General features: G+C 34.4%; 1 protein-coding gene across 1 annotated transcript; it reads right to left on the bottom strand.

Moving 5' to 3' along the window:
• Positions 1-5,931: 5,931 nt before the first annotated feature.
• LOC107708934 (glucose-6-phosphatase-like) lies at positions 5,932-10,607 on the bottom strand. The gene is made up of 5 exons (XM_016513301.1): positions 10,138-10,607; positions 9,260-9,369; positions 8,351-8,456; positions 8,113-8,228; positions 5,932-6,941 (listed from the first exon to the last, which is right to left on the bottom strand). Exons 1-5 carry the CDS (start codon positions 10,353-10,355, stop codon positions 6,427-6,429), a joined length of 1,065 nt encoding a protein of 354 aa, XP_016368787.1. The 5' UTR covers positions 10,356-10,607; the 3' UTR covers positions 5,932-6,426.
• Between the last annotated feature and the right edge of the window lie 1,035 nt (positions 10,608-11,642).

Genomic DNA, 11,642 nt, shown 5'->3' with positions numbered 1-11,642 from the left:
TCAAAAGGCGAGTGGACAAGCAGAAGCCCACAAATTGTGATCAACTCCGAGAACTAATAAGGCAAGAATGGATCGCCATCAGTCAGGATTTGGCCCAGAAGCTAATATCCAGCATGCCAGAGCGAATTTCAGAGGTTATGAAGAACAAGGGTCAACACTGTAAATATTGACCCAGTATATTTTGTTTGCCAATAAAAGCCTTTAAAACTTATGATATGCTTATCATTGTTTTTCAGTACAAAAAACTGCCAAAACTTTTGGCCATGACTGTAGTAACTGGACTTGTAAGTCACATTCAAAAATAGTTTTAAATACAAAATTTATATTTATTATATTTATCAAATTGTTAACATTATCTTGTAAAAAATGTGAAAAGGAATAGTTCACAACTTTTTATTTATTTTATTTATTTATTTATTTTTAGAAAATGTACTAATTTACTCAGTACATCAATTAATGTCTTGTGAAGTGAAAAGCTGCCTGTTTCTAAGAAACAAATCAATCATGAAGGCATTTGCAGTAAATTTAAGCCATCGCTTCTGGCTAAAAGACCAATCCATAAAACCTCTAGTGAAAAAGTCCATCCAATGTTGTTCTCCCACATCAACATCAACACATTTGTTTAGAACTGTTTTGGACTTTTTTGCTTGTAAACAGTGCTTGCTCTGTGCATATTTCTCTCCTGATTCAGATTAGACAACTTTTGTACTGGAGAAAGCAGTATGATGGATAAAAGACTTGTATTTTAGCCGGAAGTGACGGTTTAAAGTTAAAATGTCTTATGATGAATTTATTTTATCAGCTGTTTGGACTCTCATTCTGACGGCACCCGTTCACTGCAGAGGATACATTGGTGAGCAAGTGATGGAATGCTAAATTTCTCCAAATCTGTTCCCATAAAGAAACAAACTCAAAGTGATTTTGATTTTTGTTTGTTTGTCAACACCCCCCCCTCCCCCTCCCCCTCTCCAAATACAATTTTTGGGGGGCCTTTATGCTAATAAAAGATTATACACTCACAACATGCAATTTATTGCTTTAAATCATCATTGTATTATATTTCATACAAGACAATGGGACAGAAAGCATTATAGGCCCACTTTTTCTCCATTGAACAGCCTGTCCTCCTGCACGCACAGCATGTCTGTGAGCACAAGCGTTCACTACTGTTACGCATGGACAACTCTTGCTCAACTCTTTTTTATGCAGCAGGATTGTGCCATCTTCCTTTAACTATGTCAGCTGGAAAAGGTGACCCCCTTGACTTAGGCCGAGTGGACCTGTGTGTGTCTGGATAAGCTTTTGCCATTTTATTACAGATCATTCATGCAATGGAGCGGAAAACAGGTCAAGCAGTCATTAACCATACCGCTCTTTAAATGACTCTTGGTATCATTGTACATGCAGAAGTCTATTGGCCAAGTCTTGTTTATCAGTGCGTACAAAGAGGAAGAGACGCACTCAAGACTCTGTACTACAGTGATAAAAAACGATAAGGAGGGAATGATTGCTGAGGAAGCAAAATATCATATGATTACAGTGCAGGTGTATTATGATTTCTTGCAGCATTTCATTTACTCACATTCATGTCATTCCAAACCTGAATGACTTTCTTTCTTCAATGGAATACAAAAATGATATATTTGGAAGAATATGCTGGTTGTGCTTTTACATAAATTCACATTTACAGTACAATGAATGGGGACTGAAGCTTTTAAGGACACAAAGCCAACATAAATGTATTATGAAAGCAGCGAATCCATCTTGTGCACTATATTCCAAGTTCCAAAATATTCCAAAATTTGGACACATTATAATTTTAAAATGTTTTTAATGAAGTTGCTCACCAAGGCTGCATTTATTTGATCAAAAATACAGTAAAAACTCTAATACTGTGAAATATTATTAAAGTTTGAAATAACTATTTTCTATTTTAATATATTTTAAAATGAAATTTATTCCTGGGCTGCAAAGCTGAATTTTCAGCATCATTACTCCAGTCTTCAGTGTCACATGCTCCTTTCAGAAATCCTTCTAATATGCTGATTTGCTGCTTAATTATTACTGATGCTCAGTTACTAATAATGATTCGTATTATTATCAATGTTAAAAAAAGGTTTTGCTGCTTAATATTTTGTGGAAATACTAAGGCTGTTATTTGATATTACACTTGAAGTAATGTTTAAAATTTCTAAAATTGCAACTTCATCATTACAAATGTGCAATTACAAAATAGATGACATACCTGTTTCAATAGAAATGACATTAAAGTATATTTTAGTTTACCATAAATGCTTGTCATTACATTGGGCAGTACACTTTAACCATATTTCAAAAACAATGTAATTATGAAGTTACATATAAAAATGTACTGACGTCCTACATAAGTGGGTCAGAAAAGCATTTAACATAAATTTAAACTATAATACATATTCATTGAATTTTAAATAACATGAAAACATTACATTCAGTTCACACTTAAGTATATTCCTTTAAAGTATATTACTTTTTATGAGTATGCTAATGTGTACTTCTTGGAAGTACATCTCACCGTCTGACAGAAGAAATAAAGTTTTACAGGTTTAGCATGACATGAGGGTGCAAATAATGCAAGAAGTTTTGGGACAGAACAGCGCTGTGTGGCACACGTCCAACCTGTAACCTTCAGTAAGGAGTGAAAAACATTGATAAGGATGTTTGTGCAGTCTGTGATGTAACGGGCCGGACAGATTCTCCAGGCCACAAGCCGCATAAACAAAATGTTCTGAACTTTGACCTACTACGCCCGTCACAAACCCTTACAGAAGAACAAAATTTAAACATGTTAAGAGGTTAGAGAAAAGTAGGCAATGCAAGTTAATATTTAAAAGCAGGCCTCAGAAGGGAAAATTAACCACTATGGATGTTTTTCAGAAAAAAAAGTTTGTGTCCATAGATGTTTTTTTTTATAATGAACATAAACATTTTAAACAAACTACACAATGCAAAGAAAAACTCTTGTGTTCTAAATAAATTGAATACATTTTTAAAACCCACTTTTTCAATACAATGCATTAATTTCTTTTCTCACACACGGAAAAATGGTGCATATTACTTTGAAACACTTTCACTCTGAAATTACTATTACATTTCAGATTTAAACTAAAGAAACTGCAAGTAACAAATTAAATTAAACATTACATTTTAAAGGTTGAAATACTATTCTTGTAAAATGTACTTCAATAATCTTTTATTTATAAAAGATTTTTACAGTGCACTAAAGGGTTAGTTCACCCAAAAATAAAAATTCTGTCATTAATTACTCACCCTCGTGTTGTTCCAAACCCCTAAGACCTTCGTTCATCTTCGGAACACAATTTAAAGGGGTCATATGATGTGATTTCAATTTTTCCTTTCTCTTTGGAGTGTTACAAGCTCTTGGTGTATAAAGAAGATCTGTAAAGTTGCAAAGACTAAAGTCTCAAATCCAAAGAGATATTCTTTATAAAAGTTAAGAGTCAGCCACACCTACCTAAAACGGCTGGTTCTAACACGCCCCCACATATCTACATCACTATGTGGGAAGATTTGCATAACGCCGCCCATTTAAGATATTTTTGATGAAATCTGAGGGCTCGCTGACCCTCCCATAGACAGCAAGGTAACTACCACGTTCAAGGTCCAGAAATGTACCAAGATGATCGACAAAGTAGTCCGTGTGACATCAGTGGTTCAACTGTAAAGTTACGAAGCTAGGAGAATACTTGTTTGCACAAAGAAAACAAAAATAATGACTTTATTCCACATTTTCATCTCTACTGCGTAACTTGTGGACGCGTGTTCACGACAGTATCATGACGAGAGTGTGCGGCGAAGAGCCCTCATATTTCATCAAAAATATCTTAAATTGTGTTCCGAAGATGAACGACTGTCTTACGGGTTTCGAACAACACAAGGGTGAGTAATTAAAGACAGAATTTTCATTTTTGGGTGAACTAACCCTTAATGTAGGAAGCTCACTGGAACTGGAAAAATTAACAGATGCTTCGGTGATAAGTTTGACATGTATAAGTGAACCAGAAACAAACACCGCTCTAAACATTATTTCATTATGCAACATCATGTGCAGTTAAAGTAGTCAGTAAGTAAATCTGAAAGATATGCATGCATTAATTCAGACTGGTAACAGATAACTAAAAAAAAGTCTACCCTAGAGACAATATTCCATAATTAATAATTAGATACTTACCTGGCAGGGGAGACACCATGATAAAGAAGGTGGTTCACCCAGGGTGAGGCTCGGCCATTGTTGCACTCCGGTTGTGCTGACCCCTGCGAATTCCCCAAATGTGGGAATCTCGACTGCATAATTTATGGTAGTGGGGGACTGCGTTCGTGCTCTCCACTGAATTTGGGGGAAGTCGTGACCTAATGGTTGGCACCGAACCCCCAACTGCTCCCCGGGTGCCGCAGCAAAAAATGGCTGCCCACTGCTCCGGGTGTGTGCTCACGGTGTGTGTGTGTTCACTGCTGTGTGTGTGCACTTTGGGATAAATGCAGAGCACTAATTCCGAGTATGGGTCACCATACTTGGCCACATGTCACGTCACTTTCACTTTAAAGACATAAAAAGACACCATGAGATATCCTACATTTATTACTGCAAGTAAGCACTTATAATCTAAATATATGAAGTAATACAATATAATTGAAACATAATTTTTGGATATGTATCCAACAATTTTTTTTTTTTTTGAGAATTTTTTTTATGTTGCAACAATGAAACAAAATTGCCTGGATATAAAAGATGTTAACATTATTTATGTTTCTGATTTTAAAATATCCATTTGTAAGAAAAATATCTAATCTAATGTGAAAAATTTGCTGTTTGTTCATCTAAAGCCAGTTTTTGGTAGGATATTAATGTGTTGCTCCAAATATTACATAGATGAACGGTGCTATAAGTCTTATATCAGTTATACGTTTTGAGCTGAATGATCCCTTTAACAGCCGTCATGAACAATGTACAGAACCCAGCCATATGTACAGAGCATGACTGAGGGACCTTTGAACAGAAGATGTGAATGAAAGTTAGTTAGTGAATGGACCAGCCGCCTTTAAAACCATTCACAGATAACAAGATACGCAGGGAGCCGCCGTAATCTGAAGACTTGCCAACAACAAGCTCAAGTAATCTGGGAAAGGTCTGTTAAAGAGCTGATTACAGCCACATAAATTCATCATAGTCATCACAGGCAGGATGTATTCCAGAGGACGAACATCCTGAAACGCTCACAAATCAACTGTGTCTCATAATGCAGACCAACGTTTCATGTTCAAAAGTTTCTAAAAGACATATTGTATGGGGGGAAAAAAAGGCATTATTGCATTAAAAGGATGCAATTCTTGAAAATAAATTAAGAAGTTTTCCATAATATTTTATTATTTCTATAAAGTTATTATATTCTATAAGCTTATTGATATTTAAAAAAAATTGCCTGCCAAATGACTGTGTGTCAAGGTCAATAAACCTCTGCAAATATTAGATGATTACCAGAAAAATACCATTTATGAAACGGCAAGGTTAGTTCAGGCAGTAAAATGTCATGTGGTGCAACTCTCAAAAATGTATGAACTATTATTATTATTATTATTCTTTATTATTTATTATAAAAAAATAAAGATAAAATAAAAATATTTCCTTATTTTTTCATTACATGTTCACTTGCTTTATAAAATGTATTGCAGAACATTTTTCTAAAATATTTAAGAAATAGACCTTAAAAAGGTTGTTTTTTTTTCAACATGGACATTTGGCTTTCATAATGCTGACCAACTTTTCATATTCAATACTGTTTCTAAATAACATACTGCAGAAAAAAAAAATGCTTGATGAAAGTTTTTTTTCTCATCTTTTATTAATATACAATTTTTTATTTTAAAATTATTTTAACAAAACTGCTTCACTGCTTATTAATATTTGAAAATCAGCTGTCTGCAATGATTGTGTCAAAGTCAATAAGCCTAATCAAATATTAGATGATTACTAGAAAAATACCTTTTATGAAAAAGCAAAGTTAGTTGAGGTTGTGAAAGTCATGTGGTGCGACTCCCAAAAATGTAATTTTTATGAATTAAAGATAACAAAAAAACACATTAAATTTTTACAGTCATTATAAACATTAAAAAAAACTTAAAGATACAATTTTCTTAAACCAATATGAATAGAAAGTACATTTCAAAGAACTACATTTCTAAAAGATATTTTCTTTCTCTCTCTCTCTCTCTCTCTCTCTTTTTAAACGGATATATGGTCACAGGGCAGTTCAGAACTTTTTAAATGATAGTTTTGTAGCCACCCATCCTGTACATGCCATCTGAGGTATTTTATAAAGAGCGCACTGCAAAAAGTTTCCTAAACCACTGCATTTAACTTGAAAATCAGCACTACATGTCCTTTTCATGCTTGCTTTTTGATGAAATCCAACATATGACTCCAGGAACGAGTGCAGTGGGAAGCACCAAAGCCACAGTGCTCTTGCAGAATGACAGAAGGTAGAAAAGGAACTGGTTGCTTGAGGAAAACGTCATCTTGTCCAGGAGCTGCAGCAGCACCAATGACACACCAATACATCCTGTCCTGATAGAGACGCCGCTGCTGTGTTTCCGGCCTGCTGTTTCATTGTAGCCTGACAGGTGAAGACCAAGCCCCAGACCAAAAAGTGTGCCCATGTTCCTCAGCAGGCTGGCGAAGGGGGTGCTGTCCAAAAGGACCCAGTCTGGATTGATGCACCATTTCTGGGCCTTTGCTAATGTCCACAGCAGATCCACACCCACGGCTTTCAGAAGCACATAAAAACCCACCGCGAAAAAGAGCAGGTACAGAGTCACGCAGACGTACTTCTTCAGACTAGCGCTGTAGATCCACTGCACTCTGGAAAATATTTCTGCCACAATTATACCTGGAAATAAAAGACCAACTATGAAAGCACTGATGCACTATATAAAGTGAATATAGTTATGCTCATTTTTCAAAAATCGTTCTTTTTCAAATTGTAAATAAAACAGATTATTGTAGTACGTTTTACATGAAAAGTTATATTTCAGTCTTTCACTTCAAAATTTCAATGTTTAATGTTACTTGCTGTTTCTTTGTAATTATTTGTGAAATTTACAAGCAGTTAATGAGTATAAATGGTTTCAAAGTAAATCAAACACCAAATCTTTTTCAGATTAGCATGTTTTTAATTTCTGAATTAAAAGTATTTTTGATATTTATTTTGGGGGCCATAAAGGAAAAATAAATACATTAATAAATAAAAATAAAAAAACAAGTAAGAAAGAAAAGAAAAGAAAAGAAAAGAAAAAGAAATAAAAGAAACACCAAAATACTGTATTATTATTTGTAAGAAAATTATTTTAATAAACCTGCTTCATTCCTTAATAATATAAAAAAAATAAATAAAAAAAAAGTTCAGGTCAGGGTTATATTTAACTAAAACTAAAACCATTAAACAATTTTTTTACTGAAGTAAAATAAACATTAACTAAAATAAAATAAAACATAAAAACTTATACTAATTATATAATAATTATAATAATTAAATTTTCAACTTAGTCTAACTTGATGAACTGAAATAACTAGAACTGAAATACATTAATATAATACATTAAATACTACTACTAATAAAAAAACTATTAAAAAAATTATTAATAATAAAAAAAACTATAATAATAGTATCTCAACAATACGAATATATCACTAATTCTGGTTTTAAAATGTCATGTAGTGTGACTCCCAAAAATATATTAATTCATGATATTTGTATAAAAAATACATATCTTTTTATTTACTCTACATTAAAAATGTATTATAATGATTTTTGAAAATAGTGATTGAGATGTGTACACACATGTATTCAAGGCATACCATTTTTGTTTTTACCTAATGGTTACACTACATGACATTTTGACATTAGAAAGTTTTAAGAAGCTTTTCTTGAAAATGGTATACAAGTTTTTCTAAATTAGTAATTTCTAAAAAAATTGGACTTTTAATCAATTTTCCCTTTTTTGTATGTTGAACACTCTCATGCATCACTGAGCCACATATGAAAAAAAGAAGATACCTACCTGAAATAACGCCACTGATAACTTGGTGTGGGAAATGGGCTGCCAGATAGACTCTAGACATGCACACCAGTAACTCCACCAAACCCAGAAGCATCCAGAGCATCAGCTGCAAAAATCTGAATGCAGATGTTACACTTATTTTACCCAGCACTGGGTTGTATTTAACCCAGCATTTTTTAGTGTACTCTCAGGTGTGTTATATTAAAACAGTGGTTTTCTTTAGATGTCTCAGACTCACCTATAATGTAAAGGAGGTGGTCTTCTTTCAGCGACAATGGAAAGCACTGCTGTAACCATCACATACCCAACACCCGCAGAACCCATGGCGTGACCCGACGGGCTCCCTGACAGGCGAGAACCAAGCACGCATCGGTGAATACAGGGCAACGTTTAAACAAACATCAATTATAATTACAGACTAGAAAATATCAAATCAGAGATTGTGCGGGAAAGCAAATGTTGTTTGATTAGAGATACATCTGTTCAGGAGCCTAAACTGGTCTGCTGGTTTCTCAGGCTGGTTTTAGAGGAGTTTTGGACACTTGTCAGGCTGGGAGACCAGCTAAATCCAGCTTAAACAAGATAAGACCAGCAAACCAACTTTGGCAAAATACCAGCAGCCATTTAGATACAATATCAGTTCAGGACATGTCATTTATGGGCCTTTTTAATTGATCCAGGGTACTAATTCAGGTCAAGAATGAATGGATACTCGCCAACATGTGTAATATTAGTAGTAAGTAATACGTATGACTTCATTCAAAGGCGGCCCTTGATCTGGAACACTATGATAACCAGAGGCAGATCCGTTTCCACATAAAAGATTAGAACAGCTACCTTGCTTAAATTGCATAACTACCCGTCTACAGAGTAGCAGGTTTTATTTGGAGATAAAGTTGTAATTCATACACAGCATAATGAATGTGATAAGAAGGGCATGTAATGTTCAGTCAGTTGGGGGCTGTCACCTCAAAAGTTTATGCTACTTACCAAAAATAAATTAATAAACAGACATGAAATAATGATTTGTATTATGTGAGATATGAAGAGCCTGTAGAGTAAAAAGTCATTATAAAAAACCATTTGACCACAAAAAGCTGTGACAGACCCATCAAAATCAAATATTTCAGATAGTTGTGTAATATACCTGGTCCAGTTTCACACGTGATGGAGAATTGCTGCAGTTCAGGATGTTTTATAGGGCTATAAAACTTAGTCTCATGCACCCACCAGTACGGCCTCTCACCGAATAGCACCCTATGAATATATCATCAAATAATATGGAAATGCATCATTAAAAATCATTTAAATCATTCGTTTAATTGTAGAGGAAAGAAAACATGCAGCATAATAATTCATTTAAATTAAATAATATAATATAATGTAAAACATACTTTTTTCTTCACCTTGAAATGTCTTTTTTTTTTACAGTGTAATAAATTGGATGAATTGCATTATCAGAAATATTATAAATTCAATTATCAAGTTATTTCTATTCATTTTAAACATTAATATTTCAATTATTTTTCATTAAGTAAATATTATTTAATTCATTATAAATCATTAAACTGTGTCCTATGTTTTCCTTGTGCTGCAATATTTAATTTATAATATTTCTGATAATTCAGCAATATTAATTAAAAAGTTATTTTTATTAATATTAAAAATATTAATATTTAAGTTATTACATAAATATTATTTAATTAAATAATTGTGTTCTATGTTTTCTTTGTGCTGCAGTATTTAATTGATAATATTTCTGATAATGCACCCATTTATTACACTGTAAAAATTATTTTTTTAAGTTGTAAATAAAACCCACATTATTGGAGTATGTTTTACAAGAAAATACGATTTCAGTCTTTCTACTTCAAAATTGCATGTGTCATTCCACGTGTTACTTGCCATTACTTAATATTATTTGTGAAGTTAACTAGCAATTTCTGAGTGCAAATTGGTTCCAAGTCATTTTTTGCTTATTTCTAGCTCAGAGATTAACAATACACAAGCCGATGAGTATCTCACCACTTCAGCACGAGGTTGAGCCAGTCTCCAAGCACAGCCACCCAGATGAGTTTAACGCCTATGTCTCTGTGCAGATGAAACCAAATGGGAAAAAACACAAAGAAGGTGGTGTGGAGATCGGCCACAGAGGACACCCACTGAAACAGATTCTCATAGTCCCGGTACTCCGTCTGCAAATGGACGGCTAGGTTCACTCCCCAGCTGTGGAGCAGGTCCATCTCTGCAGTCTGAGATCGGGACGGTCAGCCTGGAAAAGTGGAGGACGGACACAGGGCACAGGAATGAGGATCAAACTGCAGAAACGAAGGCAGCCCGCCAGGCTTCATCCAACTGTCGGACCCCGGTTTTCTTTTCTAGTTGGACTTTATTCAAGGCTAGATGGATTGGTTTTGTTTGCATGTTGACTGGAGAACTCAGAGGCCCTCAATTTCAGGACCTTTCACCTGTGATGACGCTGATGGGACGTATGCTGATAAAATGGACAGACTGATTAGTTTTGTCTTTGGTTTCATGAAGTGTGATGTCACTGTGATGACATTTTGAAATGATGCATTTAATATAAATATTCTTTTTTAATGGTTCTGTCTGGCTTGTGATCATTTGTCAATCTGCAAATGGGAAAAAGAGTGAGCCATACTGTTCTGTATGACAAATTCATTGATCCATTTGTGTTCTGACTTGTGACATTTTGGTTTGGTGTACTTCTTACAAAAAGATGCTTTAAGTACATTGGGCTTCACTTATGCATAATATAAGCATATTTATGAAGTATAATATACTTTAAAAGAATATACTTGCATACAATTAGAATGTAATGCTTTTGGAAACTTTTTTGCATGTTGTTTACAATTAAAAGGAAATGTATAATAAGTTACATTTATATTAGATGCAATTAGTTGAATTTAAGAGTGTTTTTATGACCCACCTAAATAGGACTTAAAGGGGTCATATGATGCGATTTCAAGTTTTCCTTTCTCTTTGGAGTGTTACAAGCTGATCCAAAGAGATATTCTTTATCAAAGTTAAGACTGCCACGCCCCCCTAAAACGGCTCGTTCTAACACGCCCCCACATATCTACCTCACTATGTGGAAATATTTGCATAATGCCGCCCAAATGTGCACGCAAAGAAAGAAGGCGTGGTTTCAGTAACCGCAGTTAGTGTTGAAGCAGCCATGTCAGGGAGACGCTGTGTGTTTCTAGACGAAAGCAAAAGCACTTTATTTGGCCTACCAGAAGTAGATGCATTTAGGAATCTTTAAAATTACTTACAACAGAACAGCAATGCATTTTATGGACGACCGTTTCGTGAACCTAGGAGAGGAGGTAATTCTGACTTTGCTATGACAATCTGGCGCTTCTGAATCAACTACTGTTTTGTTATTAGTTTAAGTATTTGCTACTGGCTGTTCAAATGCGGAGTTTTGCGCATCATGTGTGTGTGTGTGTGTATGTGTGTGTGCGCGCGTGTGTGTGTGGGAGAGAGAGAGAGAGAGAGAGAGAGAG

Source organism: Sinocyclocheilus rhinocerous, unplaced genomic scaffold, assembly GCF_001515625.1.
Source record: "Sinocyclocheilus rhinocerous isolate Xijiao unplaced genomic scaffold, SAMN03320098_v1.1 scaffold24, whole genome shotgun sequence".
Lineage (NCBI taxonomy): Eukaryota > Metazoa > Chordata > Actinopteri > Cypriniformes > Cyprinidae > Sinocyclocheilus > Sinocyclocheilus rhinocerous.
Note: the sequence above shows the minus strand (reverse complement) of the source record. Positions and strands in the feature narration are given on the sequence as shown.